Source organism: Grampus griseus (assembly GCF_964374135.1).
Source record: "Grampus griseus genome assembly, chromosome: 13".
Taxonomy (NCBI): Eukaryota; Metazoa; Chordata; class Mammalia; order Artiodactyla; family Delphinidae; genus Grampus; species Grampus griseus.
The window spans coordinates 41,747,895-41,772,621 of record NC_139007.1 but is presented as its reverse complement, the minus strand read 5'-3'; the positions used below and the strand labels follow the sequence as shown (position 1 = coordinate 41,772,621).

Below are 24,727 nucleotides of genomic sequence, written 5' to 3'. Positions count from 1 at the left end.
CTGAGAGGCTGCCTATCACAGATACTGTGTTTTGGTGTCATGTTCGAGAGTGCTTGTGATGCACTTACAAATGTTGTTCATCAAATATTCCTGGCTGTCTCCCAGAAATTGTAATTCTTGGTCCCCTTATGATTACTTGGAGCCCATGTGACTAGTTTTGGCCAGTGAATTAACAGCAGCCATTAATTGCAGTACAAGACCCTCCTGAGTTGTCTTTCTCTTTGTCACAAAACCCAGGAATTATCAAAGAGTGGTAGCTCAGCAACTTGGGTGCCAGGGTGAAGATAACATAAAGCATAGCCACCAGACTCCCCCCTCCAATGGACATGTATCATGTGCAAAAAATAAACAACTGTCATTTTACACCACTGAGATTTGGGGGTTGGCTGTTACCACAGCATAATAAAATTTATCCTGACTTATACAGACTTAGGTCCAGACTTAGGTACTGCCATAACAAAACATAAAATATAAGTCACCAGCATAGTGGTCAAGCAGCGAGTGTCAAGAAAATTGGTATTGGAAACTGAGAGGATAGTTGTCTATGTTATTCAGGGGCAAACCTATTGAAAAAATTTTTGGAAAACTCTGTGATAACCTGGAAAGCAGATGATTTGCTGGTGAATGCTAGGTGAAGAGGTTGGAAGAAAGAATGTCAGTAACATGTTAGCTGCTGTTGGCTGTGTCTGTCAAGTTATATGACAAAGAGATGGGCTCAGAAATGCAGTGTGCAAGCAGGAATAAAAATTGATAGAGTGCCCACAAATTCAAAGTATATTTAAATGACAACTTTGAAAGCCATAGGAGTATATTTTTCTTGGAACACATTTTATTCCTTCTCAGAAATTTGTAGTATCTTTGTAATGTCGTCAAATACTAAATGTATTATAGATGAATCTAAAGGAGCCTTGTTTTTTCTCCATGCCGCCCCCCAACTTTTGTTTCTTGCTTGTGTACGTAAACAATTCTTTCTTTATTCTGAAAACTGAGTAACTGAACCAGGATATATCCCTTAGTGTTGACTGTTCTATAGAAATTATTCCATGTAACATGGTATATGCTTTTAATCTATAGATTTTTCCTCCTTTATTATTTTTTATATCAATAAGAACATTCTTCTTCAATTTGCTGTGTTCTCTATTTCAGGGGCACTTATTAATCTTATGTTGAACCATCTTTACCTCTTTCACATATATTATCTTCCAAGAGCTTTTATACCTTTGTCCTTTGCCTCAGTATTCTCTGTGATTATCTCAATCCTTTCTTCTAATCAGTAATTTGATTTTCAGCTCTCTAGTCTGCTTCTCTGTGCTTCTAATTATTCATTAGTCCTTTAACATGTTTTGGTCTTTAGTTTCCTTTCTCTTTTATTTCCATTTTAGTTCATTTATTCACCCAATATTTATTGATTACCTATAGTACACCAGGCAAAGTTCTAAGTACTAAGGATATAGTAGTGAAAAAAACAAGGCAAGACTCAGCCCTCAATACATTATTTTAGCATCTTGCCTTTAAGTTCCTGTACTACCAAATTCATATTCTTATTATTAATAAGTTCCTCTACAGCACAAAAATTATATGAGTTTTCTTTTTTCCCCTTAGGTTAAGTTTTACAGGTCATGTACTTCATTCATCTTTTACATGCTAGTTTCCTTCCATCCTTCCTTCCTTTTACAGGAGTAGTCTTTATAATTTTCATTGATGTTTTTCTCTTGCTCACATTTAACATATAAAATTTTGCCCAATCTATTTGCTTGGTGTGTTAGACAGCTATTGCTCCAATACTATTGCACCCCAAAATCTCACAGCTTTAACCAAAACCCTTTTTCTTGTTAAGACTGTGGAGAGCCTGCTGTTCAGCTGGTTTCCACTTGCCTCTCCTGGGTTTGGTTAGGATTAGCAGTACTCCACACTTCAACTGAGATGCAGATTCAGATCTGATCCACATGTCTTCCTCATGTTGGAAACAGCAGCCACCTGAGGTAGTTTTTCTTACGAAAAATAGAAAAGACCAAGAGGCAAAAGCATGCAAGCACACCTAAAAGCTTTGATACCTGATATCATTCCACAGGCCAAAGCAAGCCACCTGACCAAGCCTGACCAATAGGACTAAGACGTATACTCTGCCTACCCTCCTATTCCAGGAGGTACTGCACAGTCATGTGCAAAGGGAGAGAGTAAAGAATTCAGAGCAATACTCCAATCTACCATACTCTGCTATTCTGTGGGTAAATTCTCCTTGACTTCTTTCCTACTTATCTGAAATCTGCTCTTCCACTCACAGACAGTTTGAAAGGTAAATCATATATTCTTTTTCATTGTGTTTTTATCAGAGGAGATGTATCAGAGAGAATTCCACGAGAGCTGTGTGTAGCCTTCTGGGTGGCCTGTGTTCTGCTTGCTCTTCTGAAAGTTTGTTGAATATTTTAAATGAGGTTTCAGTCCATCTAATTAGGAGTGCATTCAACTTTAGGATATGTTCAGATATATGACTTCAAGGTGGACTCCTGGAAAGTATAAACTCTAAAATGTTTTTTCTGCTTCTACTGAAGTCCTAAAGTGGCTGGTAGGTAAGGCTCTACCTTGACTCTCAAGCAGAATTTCCTCTCAGTCTGATTCTCCCCAGACTGAAGTTTTTAATGAGACTTGTTAGAACTTTCTTAATTTAATTCTGTTCCTATGTATGACCTCTAGGGAGTCATGACTAGGACCTAACCACTGCATGAAGGGTACAGCTCTGCAGAGGCCAGAATACCAGATGAGCTGGCACCACAGCTCACAGATACAGATCTACTCACAAACTGGACCAAGCTTTGCAAATTTTAGAAGTCCAGACTTTAGGACTTTAATGTTAAGACCTAAGTGAAGTGTTAGGGGAACCTGACTGCACTTCTAACACTGACTCCATGCTCACTAATAAGCAGTTAAGAGTAAAATCCAGCAAATGCAAAAAATTCTTGACTGAAAGTTACCTATTAATCATAAGATATGTGAGTAATAAGGTGAAAAAAATCTAAATGGAAATGTGGGAAAGCCTCAGCCTCATAAACCACCCATCGCAACTTCAAACTTACCAGATATCAGAGATATAGTAACAACTATTATTTGTATTGGTAGGGGAATAAGGTGTTCCAAACAATCAAATATTACAATTCCTATTACCACACATTAGTTGCACATGTAATTTTAACTTTTTTTTTGGTGGGAGGAGGCTTCCTAGTATTTTGTAGTTCCTCAGAATTTTTGTGGAAAATATTAATTTTACGAAAAAAGTGCTTGAGTTTTTAATTGAAATCTGGTCTAAATTAATAAGAGTTTACAGTATTTTTCAATGTTTGAAAATTTTAGGAGTTGGTCATTTTCAGGAATACCTGATTTTTCAATTTCCTCCTCCTTTGTCCCACCTAAACACTGTACATAAATAAAATGCCTAGTTTTAATTTCATTTCTTCCATCAGACTTCTATTTACTTGTCCACGTTCTCATCCACTGAATCCTATTATACTTAGCGCCACAAAATCGTCACAATTTTTTGAGTATTTCGTGTGTATCTTCAATCAGATTGTAAGCCTTCTGGAGCTGGATCTATGTCTTAATTTCTTTTGAATCCTGCAGAGGCCCTAGAAGTTAATGTTGGGAGCATACAGCTTCAACATACATTGGTTGGGCCTCTGAAGCGCCATTTTTGTCAATCTGTATAACCACCTAGTTTCGGTTGTACCCTGACACGTCTGTTTGTCTGGGGTTTCTTTGTGCTCATCGACATTGTTTTCTATTAGAACAAAGGACTTGTTAAACAGATTAACGCAGCGTCCGGAGGAATCGGAATGAACAGAATTTGACCCGCCGCCCCAGGTACTGAGGCTGTAAATGAAGACTGAACCTCTGATAGATCATAAACAGCTTTAAAGACACACGTTTTAAAATCCCACGCCAAAGCCTAGTTACCAGCCAATGACCCGAGCCCCCGGAGCTGCAGTTGCTCAGACATTCATAGGGCAGCGAAGATCTGCTGTCGGGAGGACCAGTCGTTATGGTAACGGTGAGACGCACGTGCACTTGGCGCGGCCTTGGGACGTAAAATCTTAGCCTAAAGCTAGAGCAGAGCGGAGCTACGGCAGCGACTTGCGGCAGCAGCGTGACTTACGGCCGCCCTGCCGCCTCGGAGAGAGCCGTTGGTGGGCAGGAAATACGCAGGCCGGCGCGGGCTCCTGGATGCAGCGGGACGGCCGCGCTGCAGCATGACCCAGTCGGTGGTCATACAGGGTAAGCCGCCCCGGGAGGGTGGGGACCTGGTCGCCGCCGAGGCGAGTGGCCCTGTTGCTGCCTAATGTCTATTCTCTTACCTTCCTGGGCGCAGTCGGCCAGTGCGGAAACCAGATTGGCTGCTGCTTCTGGGACCTGGCGCTGAGGGAGCACGCCGCAGTCAACCAGGTACCGTCCCCAACGCGCGGGAGACCCCCATGCCCGCCTGTCCCCGAGGCTCTTCCAAAAAATAAGCATTAATACTCTGGGAGCTTTTATCTGGCCGATGTAAGTTGTATGGGATCTTCTCGGTAAAGGGCAAACTGGTTTTTAAACTTCTGTTGGCGTTAGACACAAGAGTCCAAACGAACACTCGCCGGAGATCTTAGTTTTAAGGTTCCTTAATTCTCAGGGTTGCATCTTTATCAGGGTTCTTGTGAGGAGCAATGAGATAGCATATGTGAAAGTACTTTGTAAAATAGGTACCATGTGTGGCATTATATTCCTTAATTTAACCAGTCAGCTTTTTAAATGATCACCAAGAATGCAGGGAAAGCTCTCATTTGATGCACCTGCTCTACAGTTCTGTGGGGACGCCTTTTCTCAGTACCTTCAGCTGCACTTAATCCATAGATCTCGCGGTATTTGCTCTTCTCTAGATTGGAAGAATCAGTATAACCATTTTATGATTGTTTGCTTTTTCTTATTGTAGCCATATGCCGGCCTTTAAAGTATTGTGGGATTATTAAATTAAAAGGACTTCGTTTGGGAAAGAGGCAAAACGTAATCAAGCGCTAATAAATGTATTTTTTTTTTTTTTAGAAAGCGATTTATGATGAGGCAATAAGCAGCTTCTTTAGAAATGTGGATACCAGGTAAGATGGGGTTAAAGTCTGTCACATAGCTTAATAATTATTTTCATGTCAGCAGTTTGGGAGAAAACTCTTCAGAGGACAGTAAAAGCAGTTGATAACTGTAAAGAAGTTGTTTGGCTTTTTTGTTTGTTTTTCTCATTATTGAAAGCATATTGTCATTCTCTTGTCATTAATATTCTCATGTCATTAGGCAGAGCAGAGCAGGACAACAGGTTTCCTTTTAAAGCCATATGAAGGAATAAAAGGAAACTTTAGTGTGCTTAATTTTAACTTGACCTTGAAGTAAAGTTTCACTAAAAGGAATGCTGAAAATTTCCCTGAGAGTGTCTTGTTAGTGCATTCAATAATGGCTAACTTTTGAAAGAAAAATACATTGTTTACATTCCTGTGATATTACTTGTGGTCAGGAGTATTTGCTCTACAAATAGAATGTGCTAAAAAGGAGCAGAGCAGTTGTTGTCAGATTAGTTTTGTTTACTTAATAAAGGGTATATGTAAGTATATATCTTTTACCTGAAAGAGTAATTTGACATTCAGGGTGTGTTTCTAAGCTTTTAACATTAAATCATGAAGTTCATGCATTTTCAAAATGCTTAATAAAACTAAACCTGCCAGGCTTGAACTGAAAAATGCATACTTCATATCCAGTTTTAATCTAATAAAGATTTCAGTTCTAGTTTGAATTAGTTGGTTGGGTGTTTGAGGCAGTTATCTCCCTGGGAAGGCTAATTAGGCCCCACTTCCTTAGTGAATTTCAGAGTCTGACCCTCACGCTTGCAAACTCAGGAACTTCGATGACATCTTGATAATGGGTCCAGTGCTCTCTAGTACAGGCAGATAAACCAAACTCAGATAGGAAATTACAAAGCAGAAAGTCAGTGTAGTCATGGACAGTAGGAGCTATAACTCAAAAAGACTAGACACCCATTTTCTTTCAAAAGCACATTCTCTTCTGTAGGAAATCTATCAGGAGAGCTAAGTGATAAAAGGTTACTTAGTGACCGTGGAATCAGACCAAGGTAAGTTAGGTGTATTACCTTAATGACTGGTGTTATTTATCTTTATTAATATGGAGATATCTGTCACATAGACTAGATTACCTCTTGTTTGTAAACTAGAACATCATCTCCCCTACATACTATTAAGAGACTCAAATTTGCCTTTGTAATACTTCCTTGTAGGTAGTATTCTAACTAAATCTGTACTTCCATTCCCTCTGTAATAACGCCTTTCATTGAATATTACATAGTTGAGATTCAGCTGGAAGCCATTCTCTCTTAATCAGCTGACTTTACCTAACTCTGTTCTCATCTACTCGGTTCGTTTTATAATTTAACCTAAGAGCATACTTATTTCTCCAATATCAAGTTTGAGGAGAAGAGCCTTGGCATCTTGCTCTTCTTTCCAACATAGTATCAACACATGCAGCATCTATTCCACAAGTTAGTACAAAAATTCTTTTTCAAAAATAAGACCACACCTTTGTATATACTTATTTATTTGAGGAAATTATCATACCTTTTTAATAGCATGATAGGAATTTACCTATACCAGGGGTTGGCAAACCTTTCCTGTAAAGGACCAGATGGTAGATATTTCAGGTTTTGCAGACCGTAAAGTCCATATCACATCTCCTTGAGCCCGCCATTGTAGTGTGAATGTAGGTATAGATAGTACATAAACAAATGAGTGTGGCTTTGTTCCAATAAAACTCGTTTTCACAAGTAGCTGGTCATACTTGGCCTGAGGATTATAGATTATCAACCCCCGACCTATAGCATCATCTATGCTCAATTCAGCTTCACTTCATATATTCTGTCTTGTAAACTATATTGACTTGTCCACTGTTTGTAGTCATAGACTTAGTTACTTTGGTGACTTATCTTCAACATGAAATTCTAGGAACAGCCTTAGATACTCAACTGTATGTAACTGGTATGTTAGTTGATGTGTGTCTGGCTACAACAGAAAGCCTCACTAATGGTGGCTTAAACAATAGATGTATCCAGTTATGTCACATACAAAGAAATCTGTGTTTAGAGACATGCCCTAAAGACCAAGATACTGTCATATTGTTTCACGTGTTGGTTTTTTGTCCTCATGTTTTTGTACTTCATAACCGTAAAATGACAGCCTCCACTGCCAGGAATCCCATCTAGATTCGTGTTCAAGGTAGGAAAAAGGACCAACTGCATCTGGTCCTTTTTATCAGAAAGCTTCCCAGAATATCTCCTTTTTATTTCATTATCCAGAACTGGATTACATGACCAGCCCAAACTACAAAGAAAGCCAGGGAAATAAGTACCTCACTTTTTCAGCCTGTTGGGAGGTGGGAGATTACGAATGGCTTCTTTGTTGCCTTTTGTGTCTGCCTCACTTGGCCTATAAGTAGTTTTACTATGTGAATGGAAGTTAATTTTATTACCTGATAGCACTATTAGCATGGAAGATCTTATGACCTTTTTTCATCTTTTACCTTTCAGAGTGGTTGGTGATGGTGGCAGTATTTCCAAGGGGAAAATTTGTTCTTTAAAAGCACGAGTAAGTCTTATACACTTGGATTCTTATATTGCATGTGTTTTTAAAATAACTCTACTTCCGTAACTATCATAAGAATAAAATTTTAATTTAACTTCTCAAAATAAAAAAAAGGTATTTGCTAAGCCACATTTAATATAAATATAATTAAGCAGACATTTGTGTCTCCATGAAACTTTAGGGGGAAAATTTTGTGCTTAAAGTGAAAATACTGCATATTTGGCATTTTTCTAAATGTTTTAGGGGAAATATATGTCTAGATAAATGATAACAAAAGCTTTTCTTAACTCTAAGCCTAAAATACATTCTAATGAAGGTTAATTTTCATATAAAAATGATGAAAGGTTTACTTGCACCAGAGTTACTATTCCCAGTACAAAGCATAGATTCAACCACATTCTAGTGAATACATAACATAACCATGTAAGACCTCCTGAACAAAAATACTTCTAGTCAATAGCCCATATTTAGTCTTAATCTCATTGCAGTTAACACTTCTCTTCTTTGATTGTGTCTCTGCAACAAACTGCTTTTTCCAGCTGTTGATCAGTAATGTTTGACTATGACAGAAAAGAAAGGCAGTTTTGGTGCTGTGGAAGTAATTGAGATGATAAGGATCAGACCGGGAGTAGCGGCTGAAAGAGTAAAGAGCAGTAGTGTTGTAGTATCTGGGAACCATCGCCTTGTATCTGTGATCTCCGGTGTCCTTGGGAAACAAATTTAGGGCAGAGACTATGTGCTTGTAGTCTGTTAGGATAATTGATTAACATTTGCTATAGTTCATGCCTTGGAGAGTGCTAACATCCCAATCCAAATCTTGCTCAGAGATAAAGAAACATTGACATTTCCTAGACCACTCCCAATTTGAGCTCTTTCCCACCACCCTACCAGTGAGCAAGTTGGCAAATGGAGGAAACACTGCTGGAAGAGAATAAATCAGTATGTTTCTATAGCCTTTGGCTTTTTTCCTAGAAGGTGTTCTTCCATTTCTTCTTAGTAGTCTTGGTGTCATGTGGCTCTGATCACTGAAGAGTCTAGGCTTCAAAAGATAATTTGGTGGCTGGGTTCCTCCACTGTGTTAATAGGCAAACACTCAAAATTTTGTAAATCCTGTATTACAATTAAGGGGAAGCTCAAGGGCCTAAAAGCTATCACCAGGTAGCTCTGGAATAAAATAATAAACATCGAATCTTGGAAGTTGTGACTCCAGATCTTGGATGACTAAGTGAGGAATCCAGAATAATTCCTTGTAATTAATTTCCTATGGAAAAACAAATCAGAGGTCTTATGTGACTAAGGAAAGATTGAAAGAGTTACAGACTGTCAGGGTTTAATGCTAAGTGACTATGACAGTGATGATTCCCTCAAAACTGACTTCAGGAGGTGCTTGAATGTCAGTTTGTATTCTGTATTCCCCTTCCTTTGCCTGATTGCAAAGTAATTGAAAGCATGTCTTAAATATGTTTAATCTTCCACAAATCATCTCAGTAAATCTATTTTGGAACAAGGACAGTAGAAGCTAATTTTGTTCTTTTTTGTAATCTTATACAACAGTGAAATCCCTCTTACATGGTTGATCGGGTGTTAAAGTCAGCATTTAAGATAAAAATTGCATATTATCAAAAAAATCCTTGAAAATCCCTAAAATTGCCAAGAAATGACCCTGTATAATCCTGTGTATGTATATTGATGCTGTATTTAAAGGAGCACATTTATAAAACAGAATTTTACAGTCTTTCTAATATACCACTGTAACATGATGATATAACATGTGATATTACTCAGCCATAAAAAGAAACAAAATTGAGTTATTTGTAGTGAGGTGGATGGACGTAGAGTCTGTCATACAGAGTGAAGTAAGTCAGAGAAAAACAAATACCATATCCTAACACATATATATGGAATCTAAAAAAAAAAAAAGGTCATGAAGAACCTAGGGGCAGGACGGGAATAAAGATGTGGACCTACTAGAGAATGGACTTGAGGACACGGGGAGGGGGAGGGGTAAGCTGGGACAAAGTGAGAGAGTGGCATGGACATATATACACTACCAAATGTGAAACCGATAGCTAGTGGGAAGCAGCTGTATAGCACAGGGAGATCAGCTCCGTGCTCTGTGACCACCTAGAGGGATGGGATAGGGAGGGTAGGAGGGAGACGCAAGAGGGAGGGGATATGGGGATATATGTATATGTATAGCTGATTCACTTTGTTATACGGCAGAAACTAACACACCATTGTAAAGCAATTATACTCCAATAAAGATGTTTAAAAAAAAAAAGTGGTATGCTGTCATACAATTAGAAATATATTTCTAAAGTACTGTGTAATAATATTTTAATTGCCAGCTTACAGTAGCATACTTAATTACACAAATAATTGAATTCACAGAATTTAAATGGGCATAAATTGTGACTCCACTGTAGTCAGTACTCGGTAAGTGTCAAACTTGACTGTCTCCCTTTGATAAAATAATAGAGCATAGAGTTTGGTGGTTAAGAGTGAAGATTCTGCAGCCAGGCTAGCCAGGTTTGAATCAGCTCTACCACTTCCTAGCTGGGTGATCACAGCCAAGTTATTTAATTTTTCTAGGCCTCAGTTTCCTCATGTGTAAACTGGGAGTAATTACAGTACCTGTGCATAGGGTTGTGAGGATTAAATGGGGTGATACATGTACCGTGGCATGTAGTAAGTGCTTAATGTTACATGCTCACCAGCACTGAAAAAGCCCATAAATCAAGCACTTTCTCTGTGACTCTGAATCAAAGACTTAGGTTAAAGGGGACCCTAACATCATTTCAGATTACTTTTTTCAACTTTGCTTTTTTATTTATTTAACTCTATTTTACTCTTTCATTCTTCTTCCTCAGTGTAGGAAATATAGAAAGTAAAGTACAAAACAGTGGGGACAGAGGGTATATAATTCTACTGCCAAGCTATCTCTGCTTACATTTTGCTGTATTTCCATCCAGTCTTTTCTATTTTTCTTTCCATAGCTAATTTTATGTTTTATTTTCTCATTTTCTTCTTAGTAATAGAGGTTATCTCCCATGTCAATAAAGTTTGTGATATTTAGTGAGTTTGTGAATTTAGATTGCGAGTTACTTAGGGGAAGGGACACTTGTCATCTTTGACATCTATCCAGTGCCTTGGCTTTGCATGTAATAGTAGTTTACTGATTTGATTTGGACAGTTTTCGGCTGTGATTCATAAAGAGCAGCATGGTTATTCCTAGTGACCAAATACATTAATGAACCCTACATTTATTGAGAATTGTTTCTGGTTAAGGTTACCTTCTAAACTTCTGAGACCTTGTTCTCAAGAAATTTATAGTCACATAAGCACATAAATAAAAGAATTTTATTAGAAATTTATTAGAAATTAGAAATTATTAGAAAATCAGAATTATTCAGTTCCTTTTTTTACTTCTTATTCTTAGGGTAAGAATTTAGAATCCATCTTCTCATTGGATTCCACCTTTGGAGCAGAGTGATATTATTTTTTAAGTTTTATAACAGACTCCACAAAGAGAGTCAAAGATTTGATCAAACTTAAACTATAAAAAGAACAATGCAACTTCAAAAATTCTTTTTATTTACAGAGTGACTAAAGAAAAATATGCTAATTACATTTTATTTGTCTTTCTCAGGCTGTCTTGATTGACATGGAGGAAGGGGTAGTAAATGAAATTCTTCAGGGACCATTGAGAGATGTATTTGATAGTAAGCAGCTCATCACTGATATTTCTGGCTCAGGGAATAATTGGTGAGAATATGCTGGATGTAAAAATTAAATGTCATCTGAAAAAAAAAAAGGAATCTTTCCTTTATTCTGATAGGTCCTGCTGACATGAAGCAAGATACAACTTGCCATACCTAACTCTAGGCCTTTCAGCCCATCATCTTTTCCTTGATAGATGATGGTGTTCACAATGCTTGGAAGCCATCTGTATCCTAGTTGTTTCTCTTTTTTTTTTTTTAAGAAAAAGATGAATCATGAAAAATTGATTTACTAAATTTCTCATTGTAATTTGATTCTTGCATAACTGCTAAGTAGTGACAAAAGTTGTATTTATTTTTTTGATATGTAGTTCCACATTTATATATTCTATAGAATTCTTCACTTGTCCATAAAGATACAAATGAAAGGTTGTTCACTGAAACATTGTTTTTAACATCAGATAGTACTCAACAGGGGCTTGTTTAAATCAATTATAGTATATCCATACAATGGAAAATCATGCAACTCTTATAAAATGTAACATATCTGTATGGAAATTTTCTAACATTTTAAAAATCAAAAGTATTAAGGCATGGAACAATGTGGCTAGCATACTAATTTGTATATGAAAACCCTTACCTTTTTCTTTTTAACATCTTTATTGGAATATAATTGCTTTACGTTGTTGTGTTTCTCCTGTGTAACAGAGTGAATCAGCTATACGTATACATATATCCCCATATCTCCTCCCTCTTGCATCTCCCTCCCACCCTCCCTATCCCACCCCTCTAGGTGGTCACAGAGCACCGAGCTGATCTCCCTGTGCTATGCAGCTGCTTCCCACTAGCTAGCTGTTTTACATTTGGTAGTGTATGTATGTCCATGCCACTCTCTCACTTTGTCCCAGCTTACCCTTCCCCCTCCCCGTGTCCTCAAGTCCATTCTCTACATCTGCATCTTTATTCCTGTCCTGCCCCTAGGTTCTTCAGAACCTTACTTCACTCTGTATGAGAGACTATTGGTCCATCCACCTCACTACAAATAACTCAATTTTGTTTCTTTTTATGGCTGAGTAATATTCCATTGTATATATGTGCCACATCTTCTTTATCCATTCATCTGTTGATGGACACTTAGGTTGCTTCCATGTCCTAGCTATTGTAAATAGTGCTGCAGTGAACATTGTGGTACATGAGTCTTTTTGAATTATGGTTTTCTCAGGGTATATGCCCAGTAGTGGGATTGCTGGGTCATATGGTAGTTCTAGTTTTAGTTTTTTAAGGAACCTCCATACTGTTCTCCATAGTGGCTGTATCAATTTAAAAGTTGTAAGTATTTTTATAAACTGTTCTCTTACCTATAGTATTCGACTCAGTCAAAGTTTTCCCATCAGTCAGATTTAATAGAATTGATAGAGATGCAAGCCAGACCAGTGTCCCAGCATTCAAGGTCAGTCTGAGGCTATATTTGGCCCTTAAATATATAATGGTCTCTTCTCCTTAATGGGAAAAAAGCTCCAACAGTGATCATTTTAAAATTTACATTGACACTGGTTTTGCTGTTTTTTAAAAAGTAAGTAGGTTCTTGTTTGCCAGTCTAATATTTGTTATTTAAATTATTTGCAGTTAGTCCCTCAGGTTTATAATGTGTAATACTGTGTAATTTTACTAAAGCATGAATTTGAGTCTTGTGTTCTGAGAGACTTATTTGGGGAGAACCAGTCACTAAAATAAGTGTGTCCACCATCCAACCAGCTTTCTCTAATTGTCGTATAACTTATTCTGCAACTTTTGAGTTACACCTGACTACATGTTGTATGGAAATCGTTCTTACATTTCAATTCATCATAATAATACTTGCAAACTTGGGCAACCAAAAAGGCTTGCAGAACCTCATGAATATCAGTTTTCTACTGTGTGGCATTTCATCTAGTAATAACATGATATGACCAATATTTTTTTCATGTTTTAAACCAAAGTAGGTCAGTTTAAAATTTTTTACTTTTATGTCTTTCTAGTTGACCACATTCTGCTTTTTAATACATGAAAGTGCAATCAGTTTACTTTCAATGAAGATGAGAAAAAACTTAACTAAAACCTTGTTTTGTCGTAATTATACCTTAAGAGCAGATAAATTTTAAAAACCATAGTTTAGGGCTTCCCTGGTGGCACAGTGGTTGAGAGTCCGCCTGCCGATGCAGGGGACACAGGTTCGTGCCCCGGTCGGGGGAGATCCCACGTTCCGCGGAGCGGCTGGGCCCGTGAGCCATGGCCGCTGAGCCTGCACGTCTGGAGCCTGTGCTCCGCAACGGGAGAGGCCACAGCCGTGAGAGGCCCATGTACCACAAAAAAAAAAAAAAAAACATAGTTTAATATCCATTGATAATGAACTATTTTATCAGCATATTTGAGGATTATAGGTATATATATTTGTTAAATTATCTTCCTATATCCTTGAGATATCATAATATGATTTATTGATGTTAAACAGGAATAAAATTTACATACTACAGTAAAAATACTTTTTGAAGCTTATCTGTAGTCTTTTCATTTAGTTCAGAAATAATAAAATCTTGAAATAATAAATGCAAGGATTTTTTTTTTTTAATCTATATTCTTTTTTCCAGGGCTGTGGGTCACAAAGTGTTTGGCAGTCTTTATCAGGAACAGATTCTAGAGAAACTCAGAAAGTCAGCAGAGCACTGTGATTGTTTGCAGTGTTTTTTTATAATACATTCCATGGGAGGAGGTAAAATTATTTATTCATTTGTCTATAACAATGTGAAAATGCAAGTGAGAATTCATTTTGCCAACATAAGCCTTGTTTTCAGACCTTTGCTTAATAAATATAGAACTATTAAGAATTAAGAGTATGTTTATGAATGTATGTACATAACAGCTTTTTATCTTAAATTTTTGTCAAATTGTGTCACTCTGACCATTTTTTAAAAATTTAAACCCTTTTAAAGAGTCAGTAGAAATGAATCTGAAAAACTTTTTTCTTTTATCTTTAGTAGAAGGTAGATTTCAATATAAGCTTTTTGGTAATGCTGCCTTTCTCCTAAGAGCTTGCTTATGCAGTTTCATATGCTGACTAGAACTAAGTATTTGTGGCATATTCATAGATACGTTTGCAAAAGAATATCAGTACCCTTTCTTTAACTACCTTCAATCCTTTCTTGTGTCCAATAAGAGAAATAAGTAAAAGAAATCCTTAGTCAACTCCCTTAAATCATTCCTTACATGGTAATTAATCACCTTGACCTAGAATAAATGATCTGCATTGCTTTCTTTCCCAGCGAAGCCTGTACCTTGCAAGTGAAGTATTTTGTTCCCCTGTTCCATGAAGTAGAAACAGATCATAATTTGATAATTTCAAAAGAGAATTAGCCTATTTTAAAAGAAAACTTTGCCATGCTTTTTTCCTCCAAGCTGAGATTAAGATTTTTATATTCAGCAGGTTATGTACAGTTGACTTTCTTATACATATCTGTTATTCAGTATGATAGCATTTGAAAATTAAAGTTAAAATTGCTATGTAACCATGCCTTTAGAAGACCATCATAATCATTAAATTAAGAAGCTAATTTTCAGGGCTTCCCTGGTGGCACAGTGGTTGAGAGTCCGCCTCAACCGCGGTTCGTGCTCCGGTCCGGGAAGATCCCACATGGCGCGGAGCGGCTAGGCCTGTGAGCCATGGCCGCTGAGCCTGCGCATCCGGAGCCTGTGCTCCGCAACGGGAGAGGCCATAACAGTGAGAGGCCGCGTACCGCTAAAAAAAAAAAAAACTAATTTTCTTTATACTGGTATAATTAACCTGCAGATTTTGAGTAAGTTTTCAAAAAAAACCAATTTGATTTATAGTTCATTATGGTGCTTTTTTTTTATATCCCTCTATTACTCAGAATCTCAGTAGACTGTACTTTATAATTCACTGAAAATGGCAAAAATACTTTAAATAATATTGAAGGCTAAAAATGAAGTCTTTTCCCACATCTAATCCCTAATCTCTCTCCTCACAGATTATCAAGTTTGCCAGTGTCTGTCCTTCCAGATATTTCCTGTGCCCATTGTGTGTTTTTCCATAAACAAGATCATGAAATACATACTACCCTGTAATGTTTTCACTTTAAATCTTTCCTGAACATCTTTCATCAGCTCTGTCCAATTGTGAGAATATGTAATAATTTTTAAAGTCAGTTCCTCATTGATGGATGTCAAGTTATTTATGGTTTTTAGCTACTACATAAAATCCCCAGCGAACATCTGGTACCTATATCTTTGTTCATTTGTGCCACAATAGCTGTAGGCAGTATTCCTAGAAAGGAAAGTGGAACCAAAGAATATGTACATTTTAAGTTTTGGTTGATATTACTAAATAACCTTCCTACATTATTGCATCAATCCGTATGATTAGCAGCAATGTATAAGAGTTTATTTCCGCACACTGTCACCAACGCTGAGTATTATGAGACAAAATCTGTCTAATGCAATATGTTCAAAATTATATTGCTTTAATTTGCATTTTTTAATTAGAGAAAAGGTTGAGCGTCTTTACATCTATTTGCCATTTGATTTATTTTGAGTTACAATTTATATCCTTTGCTCATTTTTCCATTGCATTATTCGTATTATTTTGTTGTTGATTTGTGACCCTCTTTATTAAAGAAATTTAGTCCTCCATCATGTTTGAAGATTTTTTCTTAGTTTGCCTTTTTATTTTGTTTGTTTTTATATATACATATATAGAGAGAGGGGGGAGTTTTGTTTATTTTTAATGGAATCAAAACTATCTTCTATAATGGCTCTGGTTTTTTATAATGCTTAGAAAGTCCTCATTAAAGATTAACCCAAAAAATCTCCCTCACTTTCATCTAATATTTTTAACATCATAGCCTTTTTTTTTTGCGGTATGCGGGCCTCTCACTGTTGTGGCCTCTCCCGTTGCAGAGCACAGGCTCCGGACGTGCAGGCTCAGCGGCCGTGGCTCACGGGCCTAGCCACTCCGTGGCATGTGGGATCTTCCCAGACCGGGGCATGAACGCGTCATCGTAGCCTTTTAATATTTATCCAAATGGGGTTAGAGCATTATTGGCTTATAAACTTTTTCTCATCTGGACAGCAAGAAATACATTTTACATTACAAACCAACACACACACAAACATACACAAACTAAAACAAAAGATTATTTACCCACACTATATGTGACATACTAATATTTCTGCGTTTCATTTAAGAAAAGAAAATACTGGTCCTAACCTTATAAATTAGTTTCATAGCCCACTGATGGTTCACAAGCCATAGTTTGAAAAGCACCAGGGTAAAGGATTCCAGTTTTCTTTTAGTTCTTAAAAATATCTGAATTTATATATATGTAACTCTGTGTGTCAGAAAATTACCTTAATGAAGTTCTTAGAGTTTCTCCTTTTAGATAGATAGTAAAAAAGTTTCCTCTTTGAAACTTTTGTAAATTCAAGTTGGTCATGCTTAACTTTAAATTTTAACTCAGCATTTAAGTTGCTTAATGTCATGATAGTGTTCATCATTAAGATTATATAGGTGCTGCACTAAAGATGTCAAGATAGTTTGTTTTTTCTTAAGTTGCTTAACATCAAGTGTAGACTAAATACTGTCTTAGTTGCATTTTTACTCTTCAGTCAGTTCTTTTGACATCATAGAGATATAACTTGAATGTAAAAAAGTGTAAAACATAGAAAGGCCTCTCATCATCACAGTCAGACCCAGAGGTTGAATTCATGACTTTAAGTCTCACTACCTATATTGTCTTCATTTCTTTATATGAAATTAATTAGTTAATATATAATCACAGGAATAAGTTGAAAATTGTATGTCTTTAATACATAGGTTTTTAACACAAAAACAGAATTCCGTTATATTCTGAACCATTTATGCTGTTTTCTTTTTGAAATCTTAATCTTCAGGAACAGGATCTGGACTTGGCACATTTCTTTTAAAGGTGCTTGAGGATGAATTCCCAGAAGTATACAGATTCGTGACTTCAATTTATCCTTCTGGTGAAGATGATGTCATAACCTCACCTTATAATAGCATGTTGGCAATGAAGGAACTTAACGAGCATGCAGACTGTGTGTTGCCCATTGACAACCAAGTAAGAAATGGCATTGAATTTATGGACATACTATGTATACATTCAGTCCTGTGTTATGCTTATGTGTGTACGTGAAACAGTCTCTTCACTTTTCAGCCTTCCCATCTAAGAGAAAAAATAAGTTTAAATTGCTTTTTTTGGTCTTTTTCTTCCTGGTAGAATGTCATTTATGTCCTCTCTTCTTAATTGCTTCTCTCCCAATATTTTTCCCTTAAAAGTCTTTATTTGACATCATTAGCAAAATTGACCTCATGGTGAATTCTGGAAAGTTGGGTACAGCTATAAAGCCAAAGAGTCTGGTTACTTCAAGTGCTGGAGCTTTTAAAAAGCGGCAGGAGAAACCATTTGATGCAATGAACAACATTGTGGCAAATTTGCTGCTCAACCTAACAAGGTAATCCGTTTGACAGTGTACTTAAGGGCAGTTTAAAAATTTCCCTTGCTTTTGATAATGTTTTGCAGTAGCATTTTTTAGTTATTCTGAGTTGTAGAAGCTTTTTTAAAAACTTTATTTAAAATAAAAATTTTAGTTTGTCTAGTGTTTTCACATCTTGGAGTAATAGGCCAGAATTTTATTTTCTCTGACTCCAGAGGAGCATTTTGTTTTCCCCAGGTACGTTCCATGGAATATTAACAGATGTTAAATGGTAAAGGGTTTTGAAGGAGATACACTTGAGAAACACTTGGTTAGACAAAAACAAACTTGGTTGTTTTGTTTGTTTTTTTTTTGCTGCGAAATGTCTTAACCTTTTAAACCAGCTAATCTATACCTCTTTATTAGCTGGTCCAAAATATTTCTTCGACTTTGATCTAAAAAATTGCTTTGGCATTATTATATTCCAAATTGTAGAGCATGTAAGCAAATCCCAGGGGAATTTAGTAAGGTTTATAGAATAATTAAATAACTGTTGAACTGTATGTATTTAATTCAATCTAAAGTCTGTTTTAAGTAAGATTTTTATGTAGGTAATTAGCAACTGTAGTAGAGTGGTTACACTTCAGATAATCCTGAAATAAGAATTGCTGTAGATGTTATGTTATATTTTGATTATCTTTATACACGATGTTCATGATACTAAATTTCACTAATACAGAAAAAAAAGAGCATCTATTCTCTAATGAAGTACAGCGTACGAAAGGATGTAGGAAAGTGCCTGCTGACTAAATCAAGCTACATTAAGTTAAATATTTTTCATGCTTTAATGTTAATTTTTTAGCTCTGCAAGGTTTGAAGGATCCCTTAATATGGACCTTAATGAAATCAGCATGAATTTAGTTCCTTTTCCTCAACTGCATTATCTTGTGTCAAGCCTAACACCTCTGTATACACTGGCAGATGTTAACATTCCTTCTCGAAGGTAAGATGTAGTAACTTTATTCCAATTACTTGAGGGCTCAAATTACTTTAAAAGCAAACACATTTTTAAGAGAAAAGTTTATAATAACTAGTTATTTCTTCATACCATTTTCTTTGTGAGAATTATATAAAATATAGGTGATGACAGCCATTTTTCCATTAAGTGAATGCTTCCTTGTTTAGAAGTCATTGTTTAAAAATGTCAGTATTAAACTATTTGAAATTAAATCTAATAACGAAATTTTTAAGCTTATGAAAATTAATAAAGATATAATTTTTATTGAAAAAGATTTAAAGGCTTTGAAGTCTGATGTACTTAAATATGAATGCTAATTCTATCATTTACTAGCTACAGAACCTTGGGCAGGTGACGAACTTTTAGTTTTTCTCATCTTTAAAAATGAGAGTCAGAGTACCTACCTCATAAGCTTGTTGGTATATTAAATAAGAGTATCTTTTAAAGCTCTTACCCCAGTCTAGCACCATAGAGGGTTTACAGATATTACTCTATTATAGCTATTATGTATCACTTCCAGAACACCTTGTTTTATAACTGTGTCATTTTTAAGCATAAAACTTACATCAATTTACTTAACAAAAATGTAGTTGAAACATACTCTTATCATATACAATGATGATGAGCTTGAAAAGGTCACACTGACATTCACAGTTGACTGAGGGAAAAGGTCTTGTCAAACTCTGCTAGAGGAAATTATGTAAATGACAAAGTAAAAACTAGATTACAGATCTTTTTAATAGTTTAAATTTTGGCAACATAATTCTATACTGTGGGAATGTCACAGTAATACTGATTAACTTCTATTTGAGCAAGTAAATAACTGACTATGCCAACTAATAGGTGCGGTCTCTTTCTTTGTGGGATGCTGATGAGCTTAACAAGTTAAGCGACTTGCATAGTTTATTGAACATGGGAATCAATCATTAAATGATTGCTTTTATTATCAGCCCAGCATATTAAAAATGAGTATATTTAGTAAAAGGTACACCTTTAATGTGGACACATAGAATGTAAATTGGTGCTAAACTATTTATTGTACAGTGGTGATTATCCAGACATTTAAAGTTACTCCTTAAAAAAATAAAAACATGTAATTTCTAATTAAATTCAGCATAATCCTGCTTGGTGTGTGTGTGTGTGTGTGTGTGTGTGTGTGTGTGTGTGTGTGTGTGTGTGTGTGTGTGTGTGTGTGTGTGTGTGTGTGTGTCTGTGTGTGTGTGTGTGTGTGTGTGTCTGTGTGTGTGTGTGTCTGTGTGTGTCTGTGTGTGTGTGTGTGTGTGTGTGCGTGCATATTTTTTTTTCTTTTTGGTTGTGCTGGGTCTTAGTTGTGGCAGGTGGGCTCCTTAGTTGCAGCTTACCAGCTCCTTAGTTGTGGCATGCGAACTCTTAGTTGCAGCATGCATATGGCATTTAGTTCCCCGAGCAGGGATTGAACCCAGTCCCCCTGCATTGGATGCGCAGAGTCTTAAGCACGGTGCCGCCAGGGAAGTCCCGTGCTTGGTATATTTTGATAAAAATAATGGTGTCAGCATTTAAATGTTTATATATTTATAGCTTGTTGCAGGTTTGTTCTGTAAGGAACCTTAACAATGTTAGACTCTTAAGGAACTTATCACAGTGTTCTTTCTAGCTTTGTGGGGGTTTTCCTTTTTTATTTTCTTTTTGCTTCTGTACTATAGGTATTTCAAAGGCTGCCATATCCACATATGGACACGTTTATCCTTGAGCAAATAATAAATTGTTTTTAAATTGTACTACTAAAAGGCATAGTTTTAAGACTTTAATTTCTTATTAGTAGTTTACAAACAACTGAGAATGGTTTTTGGATGTGCTTATTAATAAACGTCATCTAGTCCATTTTTATCAATGAAAATGACAAAGCACATATTAGCGTGTGTATATTAAATTCCTTGTTTGTAATGTAAAGAGAAATATCCCAATAACTATAAATAGCTCCTTGCTAGTTTTTATATTTTTTTTGACAAAAGAATGAGTGTGCCTACTTGTTGTATAGTGGTTCTTAACCTTTTCTGGGTTTCCTTGACTTCATAAAAATGCCCAAAAGCACATACACACCAAAATTTTGAGCACAGTAGAGGATTCATGAATTCCCCAAAGCTCACCATCCACTAAGAGAGTCCTCTATCCTTCTTACTGTAGAAGAATCAGGATAGAATGTAAGCTCCATTAGAGTAGGAAATTTTTGTTGTTCACTGCTGGGTCTCTTGCACCTAGAATAGTGTCTGGCACATAATAGGCATTTAGTAAATATCTACTGAATGAATAGGCAGCATAGTGTAATGCATTTAATATGACCCCAGACTGGGGTCATATTAAAGGCCTAGGATTCTGCGTATTATTAGATGTAAACTTCATCGGTCACTTTTATCTTCCTCTCTTTAGAGGAATGATAAAAGAATGAAGTTAAAAGACTTTATTCACTTAAAAGCCTCCCTTTTCAGGAATAGTAGTATAGAGTAGTGTGTTTTTTGGAGAGCCTAACATTGTCCTTTGATAGCTTCCTCATTATTCCTAAGTAATTTATGATATATTTTATAGACAAAGTAATCTTAATGTAGTAGGTTTTTAATTAGTTTTGATAGTTCTGATACTACGAAGTAGATAAGCGTACTGAACTAAGTAAAAATGACACAATTTTTAGAAATTAGTACTACATAGAGCTCACTAATGATGTAGTCAATATTTTGTAGCTACCTGAAATCAGGTATATATAAAATACATTGCAGAAGCTTTTTATTCCCCCTAAAAAAAAATATTGCGTGATTTTCTCTCATATTTATCCAGATTGCTTTGAGGAAATGATAGCTGAGATTCAGAATATATTTGTGTGTGAAGTTTATTTACCTGTAGATGACTGTCTTTTCATTTTATAGTTACACATAGAAGAAAGATGTAGTACAGTATTTTGTATGAACAGTGACTGTCTCATTGTTTTAGGTTGGATCAGATGTTTTCAGATGCCTTCAGTAAAGATCACCAGCTAATTCGAGCTGACCCCAAACATAGTCTCTACCTCGCCTGTGCCCTCATGGTTAGAGGAAATGTACAGATTTCTGATCTTCGCAGAAATATTGAAAGGTTCAGTTTTATATTTTTCAAGATAATGTTATGTGTACTGTTTGTAACTGTAGCATGTAGTTAAGTAGCACTGTGAACTTAATTGAAGTGTGACTTTGAGCAAGCTACTTAGCCTCTCTGAGCCTATTTTCCTCAAATGTAGAATAAGAATAATAATAGTACAGAGTTGTTGTTTATGTTAATTATGTTATGCACATTAAATGATGAGATGTTATTTTCTGAAAATGTTCAGGAAATTTAGCTATTATTGTTTTTATTACTATTGCTACTACCACTACACTGCTTCTAAGTTTGTTTTACTATTTGACAGTCTTACTTTTTAGGAAAACTGCTCTATTGAATTACAAAGTAAGGAAAATTATAATACCTTCATTTCTTTTCATCCCCAGATTTCTAATGTTAAGGAATGTGTTTCTAGCTTCTTGAATCACCATTATGGCCAATTTAATGTCCCTTAGTTCACTGTTAGACTGTACCATAATACTGCTAGTATTAAAAAATAGGTAACTTACATTATATACTAAGCACTTAGAATGGTACCATTAGTAATGTCCCAGTTTAATGTGGGCTGCCATAATATGGCAGATATTTTAGTACCTTAATTCTTACCTTTGAGTTTTTGCATCTCAGATTAAAACCTTCTCTACGGTTTGTCTCCTGGAATCAAGAAGGCTGGAAGACCAGCCTGTGTTCAGTACCTCCTGTGGGCCATTCCCATTCATTATTAGCTTTAGCAAACAACACATGCATCAAGCCTACCTTCATAGAACTGAGAGAGAGATTCACGAGGCTCTACAGAAAAAGGGTAATCATCAGTACACCTTTTTAACTATATGTGTTTATTTTGGCTATTTAAGATGTGTGCTCAAGAATTAAAGTAACACAAATCAGGTGTGATCCTGCCTGCTATATCTTATATCTGTGTATTGATTATAACTGAAGAGGAGAGGCTTACTCAGACTCCAAATGAGAAATCTCATGGGTTTATAGGATTTAGGTTCTCATTTCTCTTGTAAAGCTGAGTGTGAACTATCATTTTAATATGAATATTTACATTATAGGATAGTTGTCTGTATTAAATTTCCTGAAAATGGTCAAGATCATTCAGTTTTTTTATTTATAGGCTCATCTTCATCACTATCTACAGATTGAAGGGATGGAGGAAAGCTGTTTCACAGAAGCCCTGTCATCTTTATCAGCACTCATACAGGAATATAACCAACTGGATGCCACAAAAAGCATGCCTGCCGAGGAGTTACCTAGACTAAGCGTAGCTGTGTGAGAAAGAAACCCCAAAGATACAATTTCTTTTTCTTAATTTCACATGTTTTGTCCCCTTACCTTTCTATTTTAGAATTTTTGTGATTCAGAAAGGCTGATTTGTGTTTTTCATATTGGGAAGTTTTTGTCTTTAGAGTAGTTTCCATTTAATCACAATTTGTTGATGATCCCACTGTGTGAAATTAGCCAAGTCCTAGTGCCTTGACTTTAAACATCTGTCTTTCAAAAAGTCGTGTTTTCTAAAATTGAGAGAACAGAGTCCTTCAACATTTTATTTTATTTATAGTCTCATATGTAGGCATTTATACAGAGATAATCATGTCTTCAGTAAGTCTTGTACAGATGTATTTTTTATATTTATTTATAATTTATGTCTTCACATTCTGTTTAAATTCTCCTAACTCTTTAAAAGTAAATACGGGAGTAGAAGAACACAGTATAAATATTTCTATGTAATACCCACTAACTTCAGGAATAGATTTTATTACAACTTGAGGTTTCATTTCTTCTTTGGGTAACCACTTGTTTGCACTCAAAAGAATCACAATTTACAATTATTTTAACTTGTATTAAATTATTTTTAAATATAATGGTTTTTTATCAAACCAGTTAATTTTGTAACAATAAATGTCCATGTTTTTAAACCATGCTACTTATCAGTTTTGCTTGTCCCTTTTTTTTTTGGCCATGCCACATTGCATGTGGGATCTTAGTTCCCCAACCAGGGATCAGACCTGCACCCCTTGCATTGGGAATGTGGAGTTTTAACCACTGAACTGCCAAAGAAGGCCCACTTGTCACTATTTATACAAGCAAACAGAACATTACTAAGCTTGATATCCTCTTTGAAACTTTGCAGTAAATGACTAATAGTCTAGTGAAAGTGTTCCAGTTACTATAAATCTCCAGTTTTAGTCTTCAACATTAATTTATCTTTAATCACAATTTATATTTAAAATTCATAGGTGATTTATCATTTAAGGAAGTAATTTTGAGCAACAATTTATTTTCAAGCCAGAAAAATCTGTTGGGTGCTTTCTTTAATGTTATTTTTTAAATTTCTTTCCTTTTCAGAGTAAGGATACTGCTCTTGGTCTTTATCTTGGAAATTAAGTTTTTTACAGTATTTGGTATAAAAATTTAGATTACAGTTGTCAACAGTGGCCAAAGAAGTTCCATTTTTTCCTTCCAAAAGAAATCTTAGTAAACTGATATTCAGGATAGAGCAATGGAAATAATAAATATATTTACAACTTAGTCTTATTCCTAGTTAAGAAGATTTAATCTAGAAAATCTTGCTCACCCTATAATGATTATGTGATTGGAGCCTAGGCTGTATTGTCAAAGTACAGTTTTAAAACTTTAATATGCTTTTTATATAGCTTCAACAGATCATTTCAGATTATTTTATAGAATAAAATGTTCTCTTGTAAATTGTATAACGTTTCATTATGGAATATGTA

The 24,727-nt window shown here is 35.7% G+C and overlaps 2 protein-coding genes across 2 annotated transcripts in view; one reads left to right on the top strand and one right to left on the bottom strand.

The window, feature by feature from the left end:
- FAM229B (family with sequence similarity 229 member B) overlaps positions 1–4,243 on the bottom strand; it is a gene marked incomplete at both ends in the record, with an annotated part of 8,885 nt that extends 4,642 nt beyond the window's left edge. The window contains one exon of the mRNA XM_082668704.1: positions 4,148–4,243. Within this exon, the coding sequence (XP_082524830.1) occupies positions 4,148–4,243 (96 nt within the window). The remainder of the gene's footprint in view (positions 1–4,147) is intronic.
- TUBE1 (tubulin epsilon 1) lies at positions 4,188–24,651 on the top strand. Its single transcript, XM_082669104.1, has 12 exons — positions 4,188–4,266; positions 4,361–4,434; positions 5,068–5,120; positions 7,604–7,661; positions 11,308–11,423; positions 14,005–14,126; positions 17,321–17,508; positions 17,727–17,902; positions 18,726–18,866; positions 21,843–21,983; positions 22,614–22,788; positions 23,107–24,651. Exons 1-12 carry the CDS (start codon positions 4,242–4,244, stop codon positions 23,263–23,265), a joined length of 1,428 nt encoding a protein of 475 aa, XP_082525230.1. The 5' UTR covers positions 4,188–4,241; the 3' UTR covers positions 23,266–24,651.
- Positions 24,652–24,727: the final 76 nt, after the last annotated feature.

What these genes read in the sequence shown, in the direction of transcription:
- TUBE1 (XM_082669104.1), top strand. Translation starts at nt 4,242, where the DNA reads ATGACCCAGTCGGTGGTCATACAGG. An exon ending in TCTGGCTCAGGGAATAATTG is followed by an intron (nt 11,424 to 14,004) that starts GTGAGAATATGC and finishes TCTTTTTTCCAG; the next exon opens with GGCTGTGGGTCACAAAGTGT. An exon ending in AATACATTCCATGGGAGGAG is followed by an intron (nt 14,127 to 17,320) that starts GTAAAATTATTT and finishes CTTAATCTTCAG; the next exon opens with GAACAGGATCTGGACTTGGC.